This window comes from Oncorhynchus mykiss, chromosome 6 (genome assembly GCF_013265735.2).
Source record: "Oncorhynchus mykiss isolate Arlee chromosome 6, USDA_OmykA_1.1, whole genome shotgun sequence".
In the NCBI taxonomy this organism is placed as follows: Eukaryota; Metazoa; Chordata; class Actinopteri; order Salmoniformes; family Salmonidae; genus Oncorhynchus; species Oncorhynchus mykiss.
In genome coordinates this window covers 23,255,698-23,282,754 of record NC_048570.1, presented here as the reverse complement: position 1 = coordinate 23,282,754, position 27,057 = coordinate 23,255,698, and the positions used below count along the sequence as shown (strand labels likewise).

Genomic DNA, 27,057 nt, shown 5'->3' with positions numbered 1-27,057 from the left:
CTGACATGCACTGTCAACTGTGGGACTTTATATAGACAGGTGTGTGCCTTTCCAAATCATGTCCAATCAATTGAATTTACCACAGGTGGACTCCAAGTTGTAGAAACATCTCAAGGATGATCAATCGAAACAGGATACACCTGAGCTCAATTTCGAGACTCATAGCAAAGGGTCTGAACATTTTTGAAAAAGGGAAGGGGTCTGAATACTTTCCGAATACACTGTACATCAATACATCTTGCAGTAGTATACATTCAAATGATATAATATTGTGTAGAAGCTGGCAATGAGCCTAGTATAATATGTCTCCCACCCTCCTTCCCTCAGGTGATCACAGACCTGGAGGAGCAGCTGACCCAGCTGACCCAGGAGAACTCTGAGCTGAACCGTCAGAACTTCTACCTGTCCAAGCAGCTGGACGAGGCCACGGACGAGACAGAGGACCGCCTGCATCTGGGTCAGGATGTGGACCGCCTCCGCCACGAGGTGGCTGACCGCGAGATGCACCTCAACAACCAAAAACAGGTGTGATTCGGGTTGCAAAATTTTGCAAACTTTCAATACACTTCTTGGTTTTCCCGAAATCCCAGTTCTGAGGATCCCGGAAACAGGAGGGAATAAGCAGGAGATCTGGTATCCTCCAACCAGGATTTATGGAAAACCAGGGAATTTATTGAAAGTTCACAGAATTTTGCAACCCTAGGTATGACACATACACTCACTCATGACCATATGTACATAGTACCGTATAGAACAAACACACTCTAACAGAATTGGGATAATAGAGAGCTCTCTCTCTCTCTCTCTCTCTATTTTTCTCTTCCTTTCACAGACATTTCATTTCACATACCCCCAAACACACAAACTGACACACACATCTCTCCATACTCCTCAACAATCAATTATAGGTTACACAGACTTGCACACACACACACACACACACACACACACACACACACACACACACACACACACACACACACACACACACACACACACACACACACACACACACACACACACACACACTATACCAGCTAATGTGATTGAGTGGAGAGAGTATAAATCAGGCAGAAGATACTTGACTGTTCTTTTGTTATGTATCTCCAGCTCAGGAGAGGAGAGGGGGAGGGAGGGAGGGAGGAAGGAGAGGGGGGTAGGGAGGAAGGAAGGCTGGAAGAGAGGAGGGGAGAGGAGGGGGAGGGTGGAGGCTGTGTGATGCTGTGCTCTGCCCCTATGGGATGGGGTGTGTGTAGGCGTTCAGTAGCTAGAGCTCTGTCTCTCTGTCCTAGCTAGTGGTTGTGTAACCAGGGATGGAAGTCATAGAGGGATCCGACCATGAGTGGGAGGGATGTGTCATCCGCATCGTTCCCAGGTCATGTCAGCCCTGGATGGGTGGACTTCAGAGGACCATGGTGCTGCTGCAGCTATATTTTTATCCCAGTGTTTGTCTCAAGCAAAGGAAATAGGAAACATACAGACGTAGCTCAGTATGTGCCCTATCTCTCAAAGTTACTTGTATCTATTTTTAACTGTGGAGCACAACCCATTGAATGTCAATGTTCCTGATGATCAGAATCTGACATTACTGACGTTGGTTTGGGATACTATGTCCATTACTCAGAGGGCTGACTTCAGAACAGTCATCATTAAGACCACAAAACTCTATTGAAAGTACCTTAAATAGTTGTCTCATGTAAATTAATCTCTTACAATCTCTCTAAGAAGTTCATGTTGTCCGTTAGAACAGACCAGTTGAATAGCATGACTTCTATTCGTAACCCCTCCTATGTTTTCCATGTTCTGTGTTAGAACATTGAGACACTGAAGACCACGTGCACCATGCTGGAGGAGCAGGTCCTGGAGCTGGAGACTCTGAATGATGAGCTGCTGGAGAAGGAGAGGCAATGGGATGCCTGGAGGGGAGCCCTGGAGGAAGAGAAGAACCAGGCTGAGAGGAGGACCAGGGAGATCCAGAGACTGCTGGACAACGAGAAGCAGAACAGGTAACACACACACACAACATACATAAACACACAAACACACACTCATATGGTCCCCTCTCTTATTCCTCTTCAGGCTACGTGCTGACCTGCGCAACTCGGAGGCTCGTCAGTCTATTGAGCAGGCAGTGAAGGAGCACAAGGCTGAGATTCTGGCCCTGCAGGAGGCCCTCAAGGACCAGAAACTCAAAGCAGAGAGCCTCTCTGACACAGTGAGCCTTATGTGTCTGTCTGTCTCTCTGTCTATCTCTCTGTCTAAAGCAGACCCGTACATCCTGTCTCTGTCCCTCTAGCTGAATGACCTGGAGAAGAAGCATGCCATGCTGGAGATGAATACAAGGAGTCTGCAGCAGAAGCTGGAGACTGAGAGGGAGCAGAAGCAGAGGCTGCTGGATGACGTAGGCTACGTTTTTCTTATTCTGCCCGTTATATATTTGAGTTATTTATATCATATGGGGCGGCAGGGTAGCCTAGTGGTTAGAGCGTTGGACTAGTAACCGGAAGGTTGCAAGTTCAAATCCCCGAGCTGACAAGGTACAAATCTGTCGTTCTACCCCTGAACAGGCAGTTAACCCACTCTTCCTAGGCCGTCATTGAAAATAAGAATTTGTTCTTAACTGACTTGCCTGGTAAAATAAATACAAAATATATATAATGTCACATACCTGGGCTTAATAAAAAATCCTCTATTATAACCGAGTATGTTTGTTTGTCTTGTGAAAAGTGAAATATCACAGAATGTCTGTTGATACTGTTTGTGTCCCTCCCTCAGCAAGGAAACCTGCAGCAGCAGTTAGATGTTCAGAAGAGCCACATCTTCCGGCTAACCCAGGGGCTGCAGGATGCTGTGGACCAGACTGACCTGCTGAAGACTGAGAGGACTGACCTGGAGTACCAGCTGGAGAACATCCAGGTACTCTACGCACGCATGCTTGAGCAAACACACACATACAGTGCATTCGGAAAGTATTCAGACCCCTTGACTTTTTCCACATTTTGCTATGTTACAGCTTTATTCTAAAATTGATTCAATCGTTTGTTTTCCTCATCCATCTACACACAATAACCCATAATGACAAAGCAAAAACATTTAAATGTACATAAGTAGTCATAGTCTTTACTCAGTACTTTTTGAAGCACCATGGATTACAGCCTCGAGTCTTCTTGGGTATGACGCTACAAGCTTGGCACACCTCTATTTGGGGATTTTTTCCTGTTCTTCTCTGCAGATCCTCTCAAGCTCTGTCAGGTTGGATGGGGAGCGTCGCTGCACAGCTATTTTCAGGTCTTTCCAGAGATGTTCGATCGGGTTCAAGTCCAGCTCTGGCTGGGCCACTCAAGGACATTCAGATACTTGTTCTGAAGCCGCTACTGTGTTATTTTGGCTGTGTGCTTAGGGTTGTTTTCCTGTTGGAAGGTGAACCTTTGCCCCAGTCTGAGGTCCTGAGATGTTTTTATTTAATCAATTTTAGAACAAGGCTGTAACGTAACAAAATGTGGGAAAAAGGAAGGGGTCTGAATACTTTCTGAATGCGCTGTAGACACATTTGTAATGGTGTTTTTTACACTGGATAAAAGTAGAGACTCCGAGCTAGAAAATGGTACACTGCATTTGAGAAACATTGAGAAAGTAATCCTGCTTTGAAAGTTGAAAAACTTGTTACCCCACTTCTGAGAAAATGGCCCGTGAATTTCTGGTACACCTACTGGAGAGCTCTTCTTTATCTACACCCAGTCAGCATCATTCACACCCTCTTAAGCCTCACCCATCTCTTTGACGATTCACAGTGTTGTAAACAACCAAAGATTTCAAGACTAAAAGTGGTGAAAGTAGTAGCAAAAAGTAGTAGTAAAAATGAACTGTATCTAGTCCTTGGCCTATATCCTAAACTGACTTTGGTGAAGGTCTTATTGTTCTTCACATTACCGTCTCTGGTAAACACACACTATATCAAATAAAATGTTTGTTTATTTGTCACATGCACAGGATACAGAAGGTGTAAACTTTACAGTGAAATGGTTGCTTGCATAGTGGAGTGTGTTGTTTAGACATCTAGCTAGCTAGCTAAAACGATGAACCATAATCCCAACTCTAATGCCATGTTCAAAACAACTGGGAACTCTGAAAAAACAAACTCAGACTGGGAAAAATCGATTTGAACAGTCATCAAAGGCAGAAATTCAACTCTGGAACTCAGGCCTCTTTCTAGAGCTCCTACACAGATCATACATGTAATGTTAGCTAGTGAGCAAGCCAGATAACTTTAACTAGCTAACAGTACACTTTAACTTGCAATGAAAACGAATTTCTGACTAATTAGAAACGTACAATTTCCGAAAATGTAGCTAGACTCTTACCCGTCCGTATACATGGATGAACGCTTCTCTCTCTGTCATGGATGCCATGGTTGCCCTTAGTTTGAAGATGTAATCCGGAGACAGGTGTTTTATACAACAGCCTTCTTACTGTGTTCTCTTTTTGGACTCTCTCCGCATTTGGCAATCATCTCTCTGCTTCCACATGGCATTCCACTGATTTCAAAACTCTGTCAACTTCTTCCGTGACAACAACACCGATAGCGCTATTAACGTCAGGGCAGCAATATTGAGATCAGTAGCAAAACTTTTTAAGTTTTCATGATATCTTTCAAAAAAAGCCACGGTAGACATGATTTTCTGCACATACTTTGCAGCTCATGTTATAGACGGAAGCATGTCAGACCAATCCGAACTCATCTCTCGGCATGTCCAGCCCATCCATTAGCTCAGCTAATCAAATCAAATGTATTGGTCACATACACATGGTTAGCAGATGTTATTGCGAGTGTTGCAAAATGCTTGCGCTTCTAGTTCCGACAGTGCAGCAATATCTAACATGTAATCGAACAATTCCACAACAACTACCTAATACACACAAATCTAAGTAAAGGAATGGAATAAGAGTAAGAATATATACGTATAAATATATAGATGAGCAATGACAGAGCGGCATAGGCAAGATGCAATAGATTATATAAAATACAGTATAAACATATGAGATGAATAATGCAAGATATGTTAACATTATTAAAGTGGCATTATTGAATTGACTAGTGATCCATTTATTAAAGTGGCCAATGATTTAAAGTCTGTATGTAGGCAGCAGCCTCTCTGTGCTAGTGATGGCTATTTAACAGTCTGATGGCCTTGAGATAGAAGCTATTTTTCAGTCTCTCAGGGTCAGCTTTGATGCACCTGTACTGACCCCACCATCTGGATGGTAGCTGGGTGAACAGGCAGTGGCTTGGGTGGTTGTTGTCCTTGATGATCTTTTTGGCTTTCCTGTGATATCGGGTGCTGTAGGTATCCTGGAGGGCAGGTAGTTTGCCCCCCCCCCCCTCCCCCCCGGTGATGCGTTGGGCAGACCTCACCACCCTCTGGAGAGCCTTGCGGTTGTGGGTGATGCAGTTGCAATGCCAGGTGGTGATACAGCCCGACAGGATGCTCTTAATTGTGCATCTGTAGATGTTTGTGAGGGTTTTGGCTAACAAGCCAAATTTCTTCAGCCTCCTGAGGTTGAAGAGGTGCTGTTGCGCCTTCTTCACCACACTGTCTGTGTGGGTGGACCATTTCAGTTTGTCCGTGATGTGTACGCCGAGGAACTTAAAACTTTCCACCTTCTCCACTGCTGTCCCAACGATGTGGATAGGGGGGTGCTCCCTCTGCTGTTTCCTGAAGTCCACGATCATCTCCTTTATTTTGTTGACGTTGAGTGAGAGGTTGTTTTCCTGACACCACCCTCCGAGTGCCCTCACCTCCTCCCTGTAGGCCGTTGTTGGTAATCAAGCCTATTACTGTTGTGTCATCTGCAAACTTGATGATTGAGTTGGAGGCATGCATGGCCACGCATTCATGGGTGAACAGGGAGTACAGAAGGGGGCTGAGCATGCACCCTTGTGGGGCTCCGGTGTTGAGGATCAGCAAAGTGGAGATGTTGTTTCCTACCTTCACCACCTGGGGATGGCCCGTCAGGAGGTCCAGGACACAATTGACAGGGTGAGGTTGAGACCCAGGGCCTCAAGCTTAATGATAAGCTTGGAGGGTACTATGGTGTTGGATGCTGAGCTATAGTCAATGAACAGCATTCTTACATAGGTATTCCTCTTGTCCAGATGGGATAGGACAGTGTGCAGTGTCATGGCGATTGCATCGTCTGTGGACCAATTGGGGCAGTAAGCAAATTGAAGTGGGTCTAGGGTGACAGGGAAGGGGGAGGTGATATGATCCTTGGCTAGTCTCTCAAAACACTTCATGATGACAGAAGTTTAGTTCAGTTACCTTTGCCTTCTTGGGTACAGGAACAATGGCAGCCATCTTGAAGCATGTGGGAACAGCAGACTGAGATAGTGAGAGATTGAATATGTCTGTAAACACACCAGCCAGCTGGTCTGCGCATGCTCTGAGGACACGGCTAGGGATGCCGTCTGGGCCGGCAGCCTTGCCAGGGTTAACACTTTTAAATGTCTTACTCACGTCGGCCACGGAGAAGGAGAGCCCACAGTCCTTGGTAGCAGGCCACGTCGGTGGCACTGTATTATCCTCAAAGCGGGTTAAAAAGGTGTTTAGTTTGTCTGGAAGATTCCTGTATTTTTCCATGGGAAAACCAACTAGGCTCGTTATTGAACTATTTTCTTCATATTTACAGTTTGTTATTAAACCTGCTTGAAAATCTATTGTAAGACTTGAAAATGGCTGTCTTGTAATGATCAACAATCAACTTGACAGAGCTTGAAGAATTATTGAAAGAATAATTTGCAAATATTGTACAATCCAGGTGTGCAAAGCTCTTAGAGACTTACCCAGAAAGACTCTCAGCTGTAATCACAGCCAAAGGTGATTCTAACATGTATTGACTCAGGGGTGTGAATACTTACAGTGCCAGCCAAAAGTTTGGACACACCTACTCATTCCAGGGTTTTTCTTTATTTTTACTATTTTCTTCATTGTAGAATAATAGTGAAGACATCAAAACTATGAAATAACATATATGGAATCATGTAGTAACCAAAAAAAGTGTTAAACAAATCAAAATGTATTTTATATTTGAGATTCTTCAAAGTAGCCACCCTTTGCCTTGATGACTTGCACACTCTTGGCATTCTCTCAACCAGCTTCATGAGGAATGCTTTTCCAACAGTCTTGAAGTAGTTCCCACATATACTGAGCACTTTTTGGATGCTTTTCCTTCACTCTGCGGTCCAACTCATCCCAAACCATCCCCTGGGCCTGTTTTGCTGGGTCCTGTTCTGCTGGGGCCTGCTGTTGTGATGAGCGAGCCACTTGATGTGCGCTCCGGGCAAGAGTTTCAAAACCTCATAGTTTTTGGGCGGCTAAAATGATAGGGTCAAACAGTAAAGTGCATTATCCTCATGATTCCTGTAACGAAAGTGTCTGTCCAGCCCCTGGGCCTGTTTTGCTGGGTCCTGTTCTGCTGGGGCCTGTTCTGCTGGGGCCTGTTCTGCTGGGTCCTGTTCTGCTGGGGCCTGTTCTGCTGGGGCCTGTTCTGCTGGGGCCTGTTCTGCTGGGTCCTGTTCTGCTGGGGCCTGTTCTGCTGGGGCCTGTTCTGCTGGGTCCTGCTGCTGTAATGAGCGAACCACTTGATGTGCTCTCCGAACGAGAGGAAAAAGGCTTCTAATTGTATTAAAGATTAAAAAGTCAAATTGCTGGAAATACATAGCGATGAAAACAACTGCTGTTGTTCTCAGCTTTCTGTGGGTATAATTTGTATTTGTAATCTCTTAATATTGAACTCAGTAGCAACTACTTTATTTTACAACCCAGATATTTGATAAGGCTTTAAATTATGAAGTGCGCGAAATGCGCATTAGCCATTGTCATGAATTTTGAGCTGACAATAGGGTATTGTTGTTTGTTATATTTTACTGTTAAAATAGGGCTCCAGAATACACCACATGAGGAAGTGAAAACTCTAAACACATTAGCTAGATCTCTAATTAAGCAATAAAGCACTCGGGTGTTTGTTTTATATAGCCAAAATAACATGGCTAAGGGCTGTATCCAGGCACTCTCTCGTGCCTTAATGCTTAATTAGAGCGCTAGCTAATTGTGTTTAGAGTTCACTTCCTCATGTGGTTAACATTAAAATATGACAAACAACAATACCCTATTGTCAACTCACAATTCATGACAATCACTGGATTAGGTTGCACATCAAAATATCTTGAATCATGCATTCCTGCTTGGACATGTTAGATTAAACAACGTATTTATTGAATAGCCTACCACCTCTATTACACAGTCTAAAGCACTGTGAATGACTTTATAAGATGAATGATAACAACAATTTGGTGCTACAAAATCATGGGCTGGTGCCACTGAAAAAGTTGGTGGCACTGTGGAAAATATTAGTCTGGAGCCCTTGTCAAGGTATGTATTATCTGCTGCAGAGTAATGTGTTCTACTGACAATTTGGCTGTTGGGAAGATAATCGTTGTGTAAGAATTTCCACAACAGATGTTAAGCCGAAGAATTTGCTGGTAGGACAAGGCTATGTATGTTTGTGCACATGGAAGTCAGTGATTTATGTTTACTATAGGTTAATGAGGCAATACAAATGTGATGTGACTAAAATATGACTAAAAAGGTCACTGGTCACTTTAAATAATGTCACTTTAATAATGTTAACACATCTTACATTACTCATCTCATATGTATATACTGCTCATCCATATATTTATATGTACATATTCTTATTCCATCCCTTTAGATTTGTGTGTATTAGGTAGTTGTTGGGAATTGTTAGATTACTTGTTAGATATTACTACACTGTCGGAACTAGAAGCACAAGCATTTCCCTACACTCACAGTAAGATCTGCTAACCATGTGTATGTGACCGATAACATTTGAGTTGCTTTAACTCACACGCACGCACGCACGCACAGACAGACAGACAGACAGACAGACAGACAGACAGACAGACAGACAGACAGACAGACAGACAGACAGACAGACAGACAGACAGACATGAGTAGAAATTCAATGCCTTAGTAATGTTCACTTAATGTACACTGACCTGCAGGCTGTGTACTCCCATGAGAAAGTGAAGTTGGAGGGGACCATCACCCAGCAATCCAAACTCATAGACTTCCTCCAGGCCAGGGTGGACCAGGGGGGCTCTAAGAAGAAAAAGGTGAGACTGGACAGCTCACAATACAGGTACAGTGACACAGAGTGCATTACAGTAATACATAGAGTGGGGCAAAAAAGTATTTAGTCAGTCACCAATTGGGCAAGTTCTCCCACTTAAAAAGATGAGAGAGGCCTGGAATTTTCATCATAGGTACACTTCAACTATGACAGACAAAATGAGAAAAAAAATCCCGAAAATCACATTGTAGGATTTTTAATGAATTTATTTGCAAATTATGGTGGAAAATAAGTATTTGGTTAATAACAAAAGTTTATCTCAATACTTTGTTATATACCCTTTGTTGGCAATGACAGAGGTCAAACGTTTTCTGTAAGTCTTCACAAGTTTTTCACACACTGTTGCTGGTATTTTGGCCCATTCCTCCATGCAGATCTCCTCTAGAGCAGTGATGTTTTGGGGCTGTTGCTGGGCAACATGGACTTTCAACTCCCTCCAAAGATTTTCTATGGGGTTGAGATCTGGAGACTGGCTAGGCCAATCCAGGACCTTGAAATGCTTCTTACGAAGCCACTCCTTCGTTGCCCGGGCGGTGTGTTTGGGATCATTGTCATGCTGAAAGACCCAGCCACGTTTCATCTTCAATGCCCTTGCTGATGGAAGGAGGTTTTCACTCAAAATCTCACGATACATGGCCCCATTCATTCTTTCCTTTACACGGATCAGTCTTCCTGGTCCCTTTGCAGAAAAACAGCCCCAAAGCATGATGTTTCCACCCCCATGCTTCACAGTAGGTATGGTGTTCTTTGGATGCAACTCAGCATTCTTTGTCCTCCAAACACAACAAGTTGAGTTTTCACCAAAAAGTTCTATTTTGGTTTCATCTGACCATATGACATTCTCCCAATCTTCTTCTGGATCATCCAAATGCTCTCTAGCAAACTTCAGACGGGCCTGGACATGTACTGGCTTAAGCAGGGAGACACGTCTGACACTGCAGGATTTGAGTCCCTGGCGGCGTAGTGTGCTACCGATGGTAGGCTTTGTTACTTTGGTCCCAGCTCTCTGCAGGTCATTCACTAGGTCTGTATGGTTCTGGGATTTTTGCTCACCGTTCTTGGGATCATTTTGACCCCACGGGGTGAGATCTTGCGTGGAGCCCCAGATCGAGGGAGATTATCAGTGGTCTTGTATGTCTTCCATTTCCTAATAATTGCTCCCACAGTTGATTTCTTCAAACCAAGCTGCTTACCTATTGCAGATTCAGTCTTCCCAGGCTGATGCAGGTCTACAATTTTGTTTCTGGTGTCCTTTGACAGCTCTTTGGTCTTGGCCATAGTGGAGTTTGGAGTGTGACTGTTTGAGGTTGTGGACAGGTGTCTTTTATACTGATAAGAAGTTCAAACAGGTTCCATTAATACAGGTAACGAGTGGAGGACAGAGGAGCCTCTTAAAGAGGTCTGTGAGATCTAGAAATCTTGCTTGTTTGTAGGTGACCAAATACTTATTTTCCACCATAATTTGCAAATAAATTCATAAAAAATCCTACAATGTGATTTTCAGGATTTTTCTTTCTCATTTTGTCTGTCATAGTTGAAGTGTACCTATGATGAAAATTACAGGCCTCTCTTATCTTTTTAAGTGGGAGAACTTGCACAATTGGTGGCTGACTAAATACTTTTTTGCCCCACTGTACATGACCATTTCCAGAGCACCTTTTCATGGACCTTTTCATTTTAGCCCAAATACTTTCTCAGAATGTTTTTCAGTGACAGTTGTGTGTGTGTTTGTGTATGTTTGTCCCAGGGTCTATTTGGGCGGCGCAGAGAGGACCTGCTGGCTGCCATGGCAGCCCAGGGCCAGTCCCAGGTGCCCCAGCAGGTATCCCCTGCACCCTCCATGAAGCCGGTGCCCCTGCAGTACAGTGACATGAAAGTGTCCCTGGACAAGGAGCGCTCCCGCTGCTCTGAGCTGGAGGATGCACTGCAGAAGATGAGACTGGAGCTGCGCTCCCTACGAGAGGAGGGTGAGGACACTGTCATCTCAAATAAACAGGAAATAATCCCACTGAAGACCACTGCTGTGGTCCAGCACATGCTATCTCACAACAAGCAGCACATCAAACTCACACCACATCAAACTTTCCCTTTATGATTTCTCTCTCTCTCTCTCTCTCTCTCTCTCTCTCTATACACACATCCAGCGGTCCAGTACAAACCTGTGGACCATGGTGGTACCCCTGACACCCCTGCCACAACGCGGCAGCAGAAGATGTCTGCCGTGGTGAAGTCTCCTGAGCACCAGCAGGGCCCGAGCAACCTGCTGGCTACCTCGATCTCTGGCCGCAGGAAGGAGGCTGCCCCCCCAGAGGGTGAGTCCTTCTGGAGAAGTAGTGGACATGGAAGTGTCTATGGGTCTTTCTATAAACTAGGGTACCAGTGAGGATTACCTACACTGGACAATTTGTAACAGCTCTTGATATGTTTGGTAAGAAGAATGCCCCTCTCCCCAACGGTGTGATTACTACCTCTGAGGGTTTAGAGCTTGAGGTAGAGTCACCTCATACAAGTACTTGGGAGTATGGCTAGATGGTACACTGTCCTTCTCTCAGCACATATCAAAACTGAAGGCTAAAGTTACATCTAGACTCTAGACTCCATCGTAATCTTTCACCCCAGCTAACCCTGATTCAGATGACCATCCTATCCTACTAGATTACGGAGACATAATTTATAGATCAGCAGGTAAGCAGCTAGATGTTCTTTACCATTAGGTCATCAGATTTGCCACCAATGCTCCTTATACTCACTGCACTCTATACTCTTCTGTAAACTGGTCATCTCTGTATACCCATCGCAAAGACCCACTGGTTGATGCTTATTCATAAAACCGTCTTAGGCCTCACTCCCCCCTATCTGAGATATCTACAGCAGCCCTCATCCTCCACATACAACACCCGTTCTGCCAGTCACATTATGTTAAAGTCCCAAAAGCACACACATCCCTGTGTCAATCCTCTTTTCAGTTCGCTGCAGCTAGCGACTGGAACGAGCTGCAACAAACATTCAAACTGGACAGTTTTATCTCAATTTCTTCATTCGAAGACTCAATCGTGGACACTCTTACTGACAGTTGTGGCTGCTTTGCGTGATGTATTGTTGTCTCTACCTTCTTGATCTTTGTGCTGTTGTCTGTTTCCAATAGTGTTTGTACCATGTTTTGTGCTGCTACCATGTTGTTGTCATGTTGTGTTGCTACCATGCTGTGTTGTCATGTGTTGCTGCCATGCTGTTGTCTTAGGTCTCTCTTTATGTAGTGTTGTCTCTCCTGTTGTGATGTGTATTTTGTCCTATATATTTGTTTCATTTATTTTTATTTTTAATCCCAGCCCCCGTCCCCGCAGGAGGCCGTTTGCCTTTTGGTAGACCGTCATTGTAAATAAGAATTTGTTCTTTAACTGACTTGCCTAGTTGAATAAAGGTGAAGTAAAAACGTATAAAATAAGTCATTGATAATAATCTGCCATTTTTCTTAATGTCATTACATTAAGATATAAGGGGGATCATAGCTATATTCAATACAATTCACAAGTTGATTGAAATGTTTAACCCTTTATCATGGTTGGTGTCTTGATGAATTCCAAAATCGTGTGTCATAAAACACTACTTTTCTGTACATTTATGGCAGCGTCAGTTGTCGTTATATCATATATTAAGCATTAATCAGTTAAATTAGACATTGAACTTGAATCCTGTAAGAATCCTGGATCTGGCTGTCTGACAGGTTTTTATATAGACATCTCAGAAATGCAGCGTAATTATATAACAGTTTGTGTATCCTTATGTTACAGGGTGAAAACAGTTTTCGTGGGCACAAAAAAATCCAAAATAATGAATGCAATTGCAAAATGGAATGCTTCTAACCGAAAGAGTCACCTTACCTTGATACTTAAAACCTAAATCGATACTGTCATTAATGTGGTTCTTCAATAACTATGCATAATACTTGTTGGATGCGCGATTGGTGTCCGGCTGATTAGATACACTGTGATATTTTCACACATCATCGGACCCAGGAAGGAATTTTCCAAATGACAGTCAAGTGACGGACAGCTGTTGTGATTTCACATGCAATGCAACAACCAGAGCCGGTCCTGACTTCCCTGGGGCCCTAGGAAAATTCTGCTAAGGGGCCCTCCTACCTGACCCGTGAGCCATGTAAACCATCACACCTGAGACCCCAGTGCTCCCACTACTATCCTCCCTCCTTTAAAACAGTTTGCTCCATCTGTCGGTCTAAGAATAAGTAGACCTATACAGAACAGAATGAGGTATAAACAAACAATATTTATTGAATAAAATATTTTCGATAGAATCTTAAGATAAGTGAATATTAACATAAGAAATTGTAGAAAATATAGAGCTTTGGCTCTGCTGCCTGGTAATTAGTCCAGTCCTCACAATATTATTCAATTAGCTTTGGCTATACAATGTAAACATAAGCCTATAGGCTATGGCTGTAGCTACAGTGGGGCAAAAAAGTATTTAGTCAGCCACCAATTGTGCAAGTTCTCCAACTTAAAAAGATGAGAGAGGCCTGTAATTTTCACCATAGGTACACTTCAACTATGACAGACAAAATGAGAAAACAAATCCTGAAAATCACATTTGTAGGATTTTTTATGAATTTATTTGCAAATTATGGTGGAAAATAAGTATTTGGTCAATAATAAAAGTTTATCTCAATACTTTGTTATATACCCTTTGTTGACAATGACAGAGGTCAAACGTTTTCTGTAAGTCTTTTATTGGCCAGTCTGAGATATGGCTTTTTCTTTGCAACTCTGCCTAGAAGGCCAGCGTCCCGGAGTCGCCTCTTCCATATTGACGTTGAGACTGGTGTTTTGCGGGTACTATTTAATGAAGCTGCCAGTTGAGGACTTGTGAGGCGTCTGTTTCTCAAACTAGACACTCTAATGTACTTGTCCTCTTGCTCAGTTATGCACCGGAGCCTCCCACCCCTCTTTCTCTTCTGTTTAGAGCCAGTTTGTGCTGTTCTGTGAAGGCAGTAGTGCACAGCTTTGTATGAGATCTTCAGTTTCATGGCAATTTCTTGCATGGAATAGCCTTCATTTCTCAGAACAAGAATGGACTGATGAGTTTCAGAAGAAATCTCTTTGTTTTCTGGCCATTTTGAGCCTGTAATCAAACCCACAAATGCTGATGCTCCAGATACTCAACTAGTCTAAAGAAGGACAGTTTTATTGCTTCTTCAGTACAACAGTTGCAATTTTAAAATGATACACTTGGATTAGCTAACATAACGTGCCATTGGAACACAGGAGTGATGGTTGCTGATAATGGGCCTCTGTACGCCTATGTAGATATTCCATTAAAAAAATCTGCCGTTTCCAGCTACAATAGTCATTTAAAACATTAACAATGTCTACACTGTATTTCTGATCAATTTGATGTTATTTTAATGGACAAAAAAATTGCTTTTCTTTCAAAAACAAGGACATTTCTAAGTGACCCCAAACTTTTGAACGGTAGTGTACTGTATACATATCCTTTTTATATTAGTTGCAACCCATTTCGAAATGTGTATCCCAATGTCACACATTGGCCCCGTTATTTACAGAAAGACCTTATGCACAGCTAACACACACACCACCAGATGAGACATCTGTGTGGGCCTCAGCAATGTTTCCATATTTCCATATAACGCAGTATATAATAAAGCTACTTGGAACTGCAATAGTAACCAGGCAAGCTTTCCTGATGGTCACTACCATCCTGCAAATATTCATGCCTTAGATCTTTGTCCTTTTTTCTCACACTCAACAGAGAGAAGGAGGGTCACTTCTGAAAGTAAGTTCTCCTAACTCCGGAGCCCTCGGTTTTCTGTCCCATCCCTTTAACCCTCTATTCCGAATGGGCCAGATTTTAAAAGCTCTACACTGGGATCAAATGGCAGATCTTTAGGGCGGCAGGTAGCCTAGCAGTTACAACGTTGGGCCAGTAACTGAAAAGTTGCTGGTGCAGATTTGTTGTGCTCTTGAGCAAGGCACTTATCCCCAATGGCTCCTGTAAATTCCTCTGGATAAGAGTGTCTGCTAAATGTTTTAAAACATTTTGTTAACATTTAGAGTATGGTATGCTAAGTTTGGGTTTTTAATGCTTGTATTAGAGCTTCCACTTTCCAGTAATGCCCCTTTACTGAATTACACGAGCTCTAAAGTTGGTGTTCACTTCAATGAATGAGTATGTTCATCAAAAGTAACTTTACATGTCTATGCATAATGATACATACATACATAAATCATAAATAAATGTTTCTTGGTACCACCATGTTGGAATATTGTATCAATGCTCATTCCTGGCTGCTGTCAGGTAAATCATTGTAAAAATTCAATTCAAATCAGCAGATTGGATGATTAGACATTACCAGCTAACATAAAATCACCCTATCAGCTTTGGAAATCTGAAGCAATTTCCTTTACATCTGTTGACCTACACTCCAATCCATTGACCCTCACACAGCTATCTGCCCTGCAACTCAACCCAGACCTGCACACACTACATACACAGAGGTGTTTTCTTTTCAGCTTTTCAGCCTATACCGCACTGTTGGAACATATGAATCCAATTCCCTCAATAAGAAGATTCCTGGATGCATGTGTTACGTTCCAGTCATGAACTGATGGTGGATGATGCTATTAATATGATTGACCTTTTTACTTCAGATCCTTGTGAACGTTGTCTTGGTGATGCTTCCTGTTTGTTGCCTCACTTGCACAGCTGACATGGCATGGTGCACATATTTTATTTTTCATACAATCATTGTGGTTGCTATGGATACTTTCCCTACTCACTGTCTTCTCTGGCTGTGTTCAGAGTACGGCCATCGCATGAAGGACAGTCAGAGAGACAGGGAAAGGGGGAGGCAGAGGGAGAGCGTTCACCACAACACCCCTCACCGCTTCACTGTGGGACTCAACATGAGGGCTGCCAAGTGTACTGTGTGTCTGGATACTGTGCACTTCGGTCGTCAGGCAGCCACCTGTATCGGTATGTTACGTTCCAACCATCAGTCACGTTGACTAGTCATGGCACATTTCTGTTGAGCAAGGCTTTTTCAGAAGGGTAGCCTGTACAGTACTGTGTTTCTGGTAGTCCTTGTCTTTAAGTGTTTTCTTCTCTCCTTCAGAATGTCACGCTTTGTGCCATCCAAAATGCTCCCGCTGTCTTCCTGCTGCGTGTGGCATGCCTGGGGACTGTGCCTTGCATATGGCTGAGGGGCTGTGCCGGGACAAAGGCAGTTCCCCTGGCCTGCAGCTCAAAGAGGCCAGTGGACATGTTCACCTGGAGGGGTGGATGAAGCAGCCCAGGTGGGTCTGGTAACTCTGGTGTGTGGACTTCATACTTTCTATTACTGTGAAACAGATTTGACTAATAGCACTATACTATAGATCAACACTGCCTGTCTGCTTGCCCTTGATCAATGTAGACTGATCCCTCATACTGTATTTGATATCATCTGAGATGGCTCTCTAGTGCTGAAGTATAATTGTAGACTACAGCATTACGCTCATCTGTCCCAGGTATTGATTGTCTGACTCTGTGTTAGTCTATGCTGCTGGCCCAGTGACAAACATGTGTGTGTTCTGCAGGAATGTGAAGCGTGGCCAGGGCTGGGAGAAGAAGTATGTGGTGCTGGATGGGACCAAGGTGACCATCTACGAAACAGAGCCCAGAGAAGGTCCTACAACTTTAATGTTCCTTTAGTAAATTTGATTATGAAATACAGTGAGCTCCAAAAGTATTTGGACAGTGTCACAAATATCATACCCCCCCCCCCTCAATGCTAACTTCCCATGTTATTGTAATGGTGAGAGGTTAGCATGTCTTGGGGGTATGATATTTGTGTGTCTGTAACTTTCTCACTCAACATTATTCACGTTTCATTCAGAACTATCTGTAATCATGGTAGCATCCACATTAATGTAGGAGTGTTCAGAAACATATTCTATTCTTATTTACAATAAAAGTGACTCCAAAATGAGACAATACATTATTTACCATTCAGTTCTATTGGGCACAAAGTAATCTGAAACACAACCAAAACAAACAGCAAATGCATCCAACATACTTGTAGAGTCACAAGCTTGATGTAATCATTGTGTGCTTGGATTATGGGACCAAATACTAAACTTTTGACTACTTGAATAAACGTATAAGGGAATTTGGCCCAATACTTTTGGTCCCCTAAAATGGGGGACTACGTACAAAAATAGCTGTAATTCATAAACAGTTCACCCGATATGGATTCAAATACTCTCAAATTAAAGCTGACAGTCTGCACTTTAACCTCACAGTCATTGTATCATTTCAAATCCAAAGTGCTGAAGTACAGCGAGAAACAAATTGTGACTGTCGCAATTCTTTTGGAGCTCACTGTAGGTCGAACTCCAAGTAGCATTTTTCAAAACAAACAATTCTTATTCCGCTGGGGTAACAGTGTTCTTGATGGCTGCCAGGTGGTGTATTTTGGTCTGTGTTGTTTTCGGTACATTTTGATTTCTCTCTGTTTGTGTTGTTCAGAGTCAGTGAAGCCGTTGGAGGAGTTTGAGCTATGTCTGTCTGATGTAGACTTGATGGTGCATGGTGCTGTAGGTGCGTCTGAGCTGCCCAACACCGCCAAGTCAGGTACACCAAACTTACTCACACTCATAGCAAAGCCCTGCCACAGTAGGTGAGCTAGGATAGTGCATCAACTGGTTATAATTAGCGCTTTACTTATTAGTATCATGATCTGCTTAGGAATGGACTGTCTCCTTGTTCCCTCACTGTGCTGTGGTGTGTGTGTAGACGTGCAGTATGTGCTAAAACTGGAGTCCCACCCCCACACCTCGTGCTGGCCCGGACAGACTCTGTACTTCATGGCTCCCAGTTTCCCAGATAAACAGCGCTGGGTGGCCGTGCTGGAGTCTGTGGTGGCAGGGGGGCGAGCATCCCGGGAGAAGGCTGAGGCAGATGCAGTGAGTACCACAGTACTGTGGAGTTAAATGAGTATAATTACTTACTAATACACACAAACACACTCAACCAATCCTAAACCTAACCCTAGCCCTAAACCTACCTGTAGCCTTAACCCTAGCTTCATGTCTACATCCCAGTTCAACCCTAACCCCAGGCACAACCCTAACTCTAACCCTAGCTTCATGTCTACATCTCAGTTCAACCCTAACTCTAACCCTGGCTTCATGTCTACATCCCAGTTCAACCCTAACCCCAGGCACAACCCTAACTCTAACCCTAGCTTCATGTCTACATCTCAGTTCAACCCTAACTCTAACCCTAGCTTCATGTCTACATCCCAGTTCAACCCTAACCCCAGGCACAACCCTAACTCTAACCCTAGTGTCATGTCTACATCCCAGTTCAACCCTAACCCCAGGCACAACCCTAACTCTAACCCTAGCTTCATGTCTACATCCCAGTTCAACCCTAACCCCAGGCACAACCCTAACTCTAACCCTAGCTTCATGTCTACATCCCAGTTCAACCCTAACCCCAGGCACAACCCTAACTCTAACCCTAGTGTCATGTCTACATCCCAGTTCAACCCTAACCCCAGGCACAACCCTAACTCTAACCCTAGCTTCATGTCTACATCCCAGTTCAACCCTAACCCCAGGCACAACCCTAACTCTAACCCTAGCTTCATGTCTACATCCCAGTTCAAACCTAACCCCAGGCACAACCCTAACTCTAACCCTAGCTTCATGTCTACATCCCAGTTCAACCCTAACCCCAGGCACAACCCTAACTCTAACCCTAGCTTCATGTCTACATCCCAGTTCAACCCTAACCCCAGGCACAACCCTAACTCTAACCCTAGCTTCATGTCTACATCCCAGTTCAACCCTAACCCCAGGCACAACCCTAACTCTAACCCTAGCTTCATGTCTACATCCCAGTTCAACCCTAACCCCAGGCACAACCCTAACTCTAACCCTAGCTTCATGTCTACATCCCAGTTCAAACCTAACCCCAGGCACAACCCTAACTCTAACCCTAGCTTCACGTCCACATCCCAGTTCAACCCTAACAATAGCCTCAGCCAATAGCTGTCATTGATGTCAGGGCTGCCAGGTGGATAGGCCCTTGTTTCCCTTGGCTAATGTTTTTAAGGTATTTGCTCTGTCTAGCTGCCTCAGGTCTGACTCATCAAGGGTTAAAACATATTTTTTTTACTGTATGGGGTTTATCCATAATACTTTACCACCACAGTGCATTTACAATTACCATCAGTTGTTTTCTTTAACACAGCATACTTGTGATGAATATGATGCATCCATTAAATGTTTATGAATGACTTGTAGTGGTTTACTGCAGTTGTAAAGTTTTGTGAGCAAACCTCTGATGTCTATTGTACTGAATGTGTCGTTAATTGTCCCTCTTCTTCTCTCTCTGTCTCTTTCGCTCTCTCTTTCTCTCACACCTGTGTGTTGCTTTTTCATCATGTCATACTGTATGTCCCTGTATGTGGGCATGTTTCGTTGATTTGCTGTATTCTGCCCGTTCTATGGGGTTTCACTGCACACCGGCTGCTGTGTCCAAAAGACAGATGGTTCTGCCTCCTCTGGTCCAGGTAAAGAGTCCAACGAGGCTGCTGTTATCTGCTTTCCTGTTGATACCAGACACACAGCCACTTAATACAGACAATTACAATGAAATTACAATCACAATACATTTTCAATTACAGTACTACATTAGAATTACAATATTGAGAACAATGCTGTGCATGTTTGTCTTGAATGTGTGTTCATCTTTCCTGCTGTGACCACACGCTGTTTTTCCCACAGTCCTTACTATTGTTTCCACTATTGTCATATCAACGTTGTGTTTACTGTGATTGTCTGACTGTTATAGCACCTGGCAACTATCAGACATGATTGTGTTTTGTTTAATATCTTTGCTTAGATATACTGTGATTAGATTATTTGGTAGTCTTTTTGCTGGATATTGATTCACTTAAATGTTAGATTTCTGATGTTCTTCGAGGTGTGGAACTTTCAAGATGAATGAACATAGACTCATCACAAACCTATTACATGGATATAACCAGACCTATGCTTGTGATAGGCCTTCCTGTAGCCAGGACAAGTGGTCTGGAAGTACCATCAACTTTCACTTCTCCCACCCTGTAGCTTCTCTCTACCCCTGTTCACTCTGTCAGAATACACTGTCTCTCTGCCCCCTGTTCACTCTGCCAGGATACATTGTCTCTCTGCCCCTGTTCACTCTGCCAGAATACACTGTCTCTCTACCCTGTGTTCACTCTGCCAGAAAACACTGTCTCTCTACCCCTGTTCACTCTGCCAGGATACACTGTCTCTCTGCCCCATGTTCACTCTGCCAGAATACACTGTCTCTCTACCCCTGTTCACTCTGCCAGAATACACTGTCTCTCTGCCCCTGTTCACTCTGCCAGAATACACTGTCTCTCTACCCTGTGTTCACTCTGCCAGGATACACTGCCTCTCTGCCCCCTGTCCACTCTGCCAGGATACACTGTCTCTCTGCACCATGTTCACTCTGCCAGAATACACTGTCTCTCTACCCTGTGTTCACTCTGCCAGGATACACTGCCTTTCTGCCCCCTGTTCACTCTGCCAGGATACACTGTCTCTCTGCCCCATGTTCACTCTGCCAGAATACACTGTCTCTCTAACCCCTGTTCACTCTGCCAGAATACACTGTCTCTCTACCCTGTTCACTCTGCCAGAATACACTGTCTCTCTACCCCCTGTTCACTCTGCCAGAATACACTGTCTCTGCCAGAATACACTGTCTCTCTACCCCCTGTTCACTCTGCCAGGATACACTGTCTCTCTACCCCCTGTTCACTCTGCCAGAATACACTGTCTCTGCCAGAATACACTGTCTCTCTGCCCCCTGTTCACACTGCCAGAATACACTGTCTCTCTGCCCCATGTTCACTCTGCCAGAATACACTGTCTCTCTACCCCCTGTTCACTCTGCCAGAATACACTGTCTCTCTACCCTGTTCACTCTGCCAGGATACACTGTCTCTCTACCCCCTGTTCACTCTGCCAGAATACACTGTCTCTGCCAGAATACACTGTCTCTCTACCCCCTGTTCACTCTGCCAGGATACACTGTCTCTCTACCCCCTGTTCACTCTGCCAGGATACACTGTCTCTCTACCCCCTGTTCACTCTGCCAGAATACACTGTCACTGCCAGAATACACTGTCTCTGCCAGAATACACTGTCTCTCTACCCCTGTTCACTCTGCCAGAATACACTTTCTCTCGACCCCCTGTTCACTCTGCCAGAATACACTGTCTCTCTACCCTGTGTTAACTCTGCCAGAATACACTGTCTCTCTGCCCCCTGTTCACTTTGCCAGGATACACTGTCTCTCTACCCTCTGTTCACTCTGCAGGAATACATTGTCTCTCTGCCCCCTGTTCACTCTGCCAGGATACACTGTCTCTCTGCCCCATGTTCACTCTGCCAGAATACACTGTCTCTCTACCCCCTGTTCACTCTGCCAGAATACACTGTCTCTCTACCCCTGTTCACTCTGCCAGAATACACTGTCTCTCTGCCCCTGTTCACTCTGCCAGAATACACTGTCTCTCTACCCTGTGTTCACTCTGACAGTATACACTGCCTCTCTGCCCCCTGTCCACTCTGCCAGGATACACTGTCTCTCTGCACCATGTTCACTCTGCCAGAATACACTGTCTCTCTACCCTGTGTTCACTCTGCCAGGATACACTGTCTTTATGCCCCCTGTTCACTCTGCCAGGATACACTGTCTCTCTGCCCCATGTTCACTCTGCCAGAATACACTCTCTCTACCCCCTGTTCACTCTGCCAGAATACACTGTCTCTCTACCCTGTTCATTCTGCCAGGATACACTGTCTCTCTACCCCCTGTTCACTCTGCCAGAATACACTGTCTCTGCCAGAATACACTGTCTCTCTACCCCCTGTTCACTCTGCCAGGATACACTGTCTCTCTACCCCCTGTTCACTCTGCCAGAATACACTGTCTCTGCCAGAATACACTGTCTCTCTGCCCCCTGTTCACACTGCCAGGATACACTGTCTCTCTGCCCCATGTTCACTCTGCCAGAATACACTGTCTCTCTAACCCCTGTTCACTCTGCCAGAATACACTGTCTCTCTACCCTGTTCACTCTGCCAGGATACACTGTCTCTCTACCCCCTGTTCACTCTGCCAGAATACACTGTCTCTGCCAGAATACACTGTCTCTCTACCCCCTGTTCACTCTGCCAGGATACACTGTCTCTCTACCCACTGTTCACTCTGCCAGGATACACTGTCTCTCTACCCCCTGTTCACTCTGCCAGAATACACTGTCTCTGCCAGAATACACTGTCTCTGCCAGAATACACTGTCTCTCTAACCCTGTTCACTCTGCCAGAATACACTTTCTCTCGACCCCCTGTTCACTCTGCCAGAATACACTGTCTCTCTACCCCTGTTCACTCTGCCAGAATACACTGTCTCTCTGCCCCCTGTTCACTCTGCCAGAATACACTGTCTCTCTGCCCCCTGTTCACTCTGCCATAATACACTGTCTCTCTACCCTGTGTTCACTCTGCCAGGATACACTGTCTCTCTACCCCCTGTTCAATCTGCCAGAATACACTGTCTCTCTACCCTGTTCACTCTGCCAGGATACACTGTCTCTCTGCCCCCTGTTCACTCTGCCAGGATACACTGTCTCTGCCAGAATACACTGTCTCTCTACCCTGTTCACTCTGCCAGGATACACTGTCTCTCTGCCCCCTGTTCACTCTGCCAGGATACACTGTCTCTGCCAGAATACACTGTCTCTCTACCCTGTTCACTCTGCCAGGATACACTGTCTCTCTGCCCCCTGTTCACTCTGCCATAATACACTGTCTCTCTACCCTGTGTTCACTCTGCCAGGATACACTGTCTCTCTACCCCCTGTTCAATCTGCCAGAATACACTGTCTCTCTACCCTGTTCACTCTGCCAGGATACACTGTCTCTCTGCCCCCTGTTCACTCTGCCAGGATACACTGTCTCTGCCAGAATACACTGTCTCTCTACCCCCTGTTCACTCTGCCAGGCTACACTGTCTCTCTACCCCTGTTCACTCTGCCAGGATACACTGTCTCTCTGCCCCTGTTCACTCTGCCAGAATACACTGTCTCTCTGCCCCTGTTCACTCTGCCAGAATACACTGTCTCTCTACCCCTGTTCACTCTGCCAGAATACACTGTCTCTCTACCCTGTGTTCACTCTGCCAGAATACACTGTCTCTCTACCCTGTGTTCACTCTGCCAGAATACACTGTCTCTCTACCCTGTGTTCACTCTGCCAGAATACACTGTCTCTCTACCTCTGTTCACTCTGCCAGGATACACTGTCTCTCTGCCCCATGTTCACTCTGCCAGAATACACTGTCTCTCTACCCCTGTTCACTCTGCCAGAATACACTGTCTCTCTGCCCCTGTTCACTCTGCCAGAATACACTGTCTCTCTACGCTGTGTTCACTCTGCCAGGATACACTGCCTATCTGCACCATGTTCACTCTGCCAGAATACACTGTCTCTCTATCCTGTGTTCACTCTGCCAGGATACACTGCCTTTCTGCCCCCTGTTCACTCTGCCAGGATACACTGTCTCTTTGCCCCATGGTCACTCTTCCAGAATACGCTGTCTCTCTAACCCCTGTTCACTCTGCCAGAATACACTATCTCTCTACCCTGTTCACTCTGCCAGGATACACTGTCTCTCTACCCCCTGTTCACTCTGCCAGAATACACTGTCTCTGCCAGAATACACTGTCTCTCTACCCCCTGTTCACTCTGCCAGGATACACTGTCTCTCTACCCCCTGTTCACTCTGCCAGAATACACTGTCTCTGCCAGAATACACTGTCTCTCTGCCCCCTGTTCACACTGCCAGGATACACTGTCTCTCTGCCCCATGTTCACTCTGCCAGAATACACTGTCTCTCTACCCCCTGTTCACTCTGCCAGAATACACTGTCTCTCTACCCTGTTCACTCTGCCAGGATACACTGTCTCTGCCAGAATACACTGTCTCTCTACCCCCTGTTCACTCTGCCAGGATACACTGTCTCTCTACCCCCTGTTCACTCTGCCAGGATACACTGTCTCTCTACCCCCTGCTCACTCTGCCAGAATACACTGTCTCTGCCAGAATACACTGTCTTTGCCAGAATACACTGTCTCTCTACCCCTGTTCACTCTGCCAGAATACACTTTCTCTCGACCCCCTGTTCACTCTGCCAGAATACACTGTCTCTCTACCCCTGTTCACTCTGCCAGAATACACTGTCTCTCTGCCCCCTGTTCACTCTGCCAGAATACACTGTCTCTCTACCCTGTGTTCACTCTGCCAGGATACACTGCCTCTCTGCCCCCTGTCCACTCTGCCAGGATACACTGTCTCTCTGCACCATGTTCACTCTGCCAGAATATACTGTCTCTCTACCCTGTGTTCACTCTGCCAGGATACACTGCCTTTCTGCCCCCTGTTCACTCTACCAGGATACACTGTCTCTCTGCCCCCTGTTCACTCTGCCAGGATACACTGTCTCTGCCAGAATACACCGTCTCTCTACCCCCTGTTCACTCTGCCAGAATACACTGTCTCTCTACCCTGTGTTCACTCTGCCAGAATACACTGTCTCTCTACCCTGTGTTCACTCTGCCAGAATACACTGTCTCTCTACCCTGTGTTCACTCTGCCAGAATACACTGTCTCTCTACCTCTGTTCACTCTGCCAGGATACACTGTCTCTCTGCCCCATGTTCACTCTGCCAGAATACACTGTCTCTCTACCCCTGTTCACTCTGCCAGAATACACTGTCTCTCTGCCCCTGTTCACTCTGCCAGAATACACTGTCTCTCTACGCTGTGTTCACTCTGCCAGGATACACTGCCTATCTGCACCATGTTCACTCTGCCAGAATACACTGTCTCTCTATCCTGTGTTCACTCTGCCAGGATACACTGCCTTTCTGCCCCCTGTTCACTCTGCCAGGATACACTGTCTCTTTGCCCCATGGTCACTCTTCCAGAATACGCTGTCTCTCTAACCCCTGTTCACTCTGCCAGAATACACTATCTCTCTACCCTGTTCACTCTGCCAGGATACACTGTCTCTCTACCCCCTGTTCACTCTGCCAGAATACACTGTCTCTGCCAGAATACACTGTCTCTCTACCCCCTGTTCACTCTGCCAGGATACACTGTCTCTCTACCCCCTGTTCACTCTGCCAGAATACACTGTCTCTGCCAGAATACACTGTCTCTCTGCCCCCTGTTCACACTGCCAGGATACACTGTCTCTCTGCCCCATGTTCACTCTGCCAGAATACACTGTCTCTCTACCCCCTGTTCACTCTGCCAGAATACACTGTCTCTCTACCCTGTTCACTCTGCCAGGATACACTGTCTCTGCCAGAATACACTGTCTCTCTACCCCCTGTTCACTCTGCCAGGATACACTGTCTCTCTGCCCCCTGTCCAATCTGCCAGGATACACTGTCTCTCTGCACCATGTTCACTCTGCCAGAATATACTGTCTCTCTACCCTGTGTTCACTCTGCCAGGATACACTGCCTTTCTGCCCCCTGTTCACTCTACCAGGATACACTGTCTCTCTGCCCCCTGTTCACTCTGCCAGGATACACTGTCTCTGCCAGAATACACCGTCTCTCTACCCCCTGTTCACTCTGCCAGAATACACTGTCTCTCTACCCTGTGTTCACTCTGCCAGAATACACTGTCTCTCTACCCTGTGTTCACTCTGCCAGAATACACTGTCTCTCTACCCTGTGTTCACTCTGCCAGAATACACTGTCTCTCTACCCCTGTTCACTCTGCCAGAATACACTGTCTCTCTACCCCTGTTCACTCTGCCAGAATACACTGTCTCTCTGCCCCCTGTTCACTCTGCCAGAATACACTGTCTCTCTACCCTGTGTTCACTCTGCCAGGATACACTGCCTCTCTGCCCCCTGTCCACTCTGCCAGGATACACTGTCTCTCTGCACCATGTTCACTCTGCCAGAATACACTGTCTCTCTACCCTGTGTTCACTCTGCCAGGATACACTGCCTTTCTGCCCCCTGTTCACTCTACCAGGATACACTGTCTCTCTGCCCCCTGTTCACTCTGCCAGGATACACTGTCTCTGCCAGAATACACCGTCTCTCTACCCCCTGTTCACTCTGCCAGAATACACTGTCTCTCTACCCTGTGTTCACTCTGCCAGAATACACTGTCTCTCTACCCTGTGTTCACTCTGCCAGAATACACTGTCTCTCTACCCTGTGTTCACTCTGCCAGAATACACTGTCTCTCTACCCCTGTTCACTCTGCCAGGATACACTGTCTCTCTGCCCCATGTTCACTCTGCCAGAATACACTGTCTCTCTACCCCTGTTCACTCTGCCAGAATACACTGTCTCTCTGCCCCTGTTCACTCTGCCAGAATACACTGTCTCTCTACCCTGTGTTCACTCTGCCAGAATACACTGTCTCTGCCAGAATACACTGTCTCTCTACCCCCTGTTCACTCTGCCAGGATACACTGTCTCTCTACCCCCTGTTCACTCTGCCAGAATACACTGTCTCTGCCAGAATACACTGTCTCTCTGCCTCTTGTTCACACTGCCAGGATACACTGTCTCTCTGCCCCATGTTCACTCTGCCAGAATACACTGTCTCTCTACCCCCTGTTCACTCTGCCAGAATACACTGTCTCTCTACCCTGTTCACTCTGCCAGGATACACTGTCTCTTTACCCCCTGTTCACTCTGCCAGAATACA

At 45.4% G+C, this 27,057-nt stretch overlaps 2 protein-coding genes across 2 annotated transcripts in view; one reads left to right on the top strand and one right to left on the bottom strand.

Annotated features, from left to right (window-relative positions):
• The window catches only part of LOC110525522, a 500,086-nt gene that overhangs the window by 49,661 nt on the left and 423,368 nt on the right, over nucleotides 1-27,057 (bottom strand). The window lies entirely within an intron of this gene.
• Nucleotides 1-27,057, top strand: part of LOC110525124 (citron rho-interacting kinase) — a 92,091-nt gene that overhangs the window by 32,431 nt on the left and 32,603 nt on the right. The window contains exons 16-28 of the mRNA XM_036979640.1: nucleotides 328-525; nucleotides 1,813-2,006; nucleotides 2,080-2,215; nucleotides 2,297-2,401; nucleotides 2,776-2,916; nucleotides 9,083-9,193; nucleotides 10,958-11,177; nucleotides 11,355-11,522; nucleotides 16,048-16,221; nucleotides 16,361-16,541; nucleotides 16,824-16,912; nucleotides 17,755-17,859; nucleotides 18,022-18,191. Of these exons, the coding sequence (XP_036835535.1) occupies nucleotides 328-525; nucleotides 1,813-2,006; nucleotides 2,080-2,215; nucleotides 2,297-2,401; nucleotides 2,776-2,916; nucleotides 9,083-9,193; nucleotides 10,958-11,177; nucleotides 11,355-11,522; nucleotides 16,048-16,221; nucleotides 16,361-16,541; nucleotides 16,824-16,912; nucleotides 17,755-17,859; nucleotides 18,022-18,191 (1,992 nt within the window). The remainder of the gene's footprint in view (nucleotides 1-327; nucleotides 526-1,812; nucleotides 2,007-2,079; nucleotides 2,216-2,296; nucleotides 2,402-2,775; nucleotides 2,917-9,082; nucleotides 9,194-10,957; nucleotides 11,178-11,354; nucleotides 11,523-16,047; nucleotides 16,222-16,360; nucleotides 16,542-16,823; nucleotides 16,913-17,754; nucleotides 17,860-18,021; nucleotides 18,192-27,057) is intronic.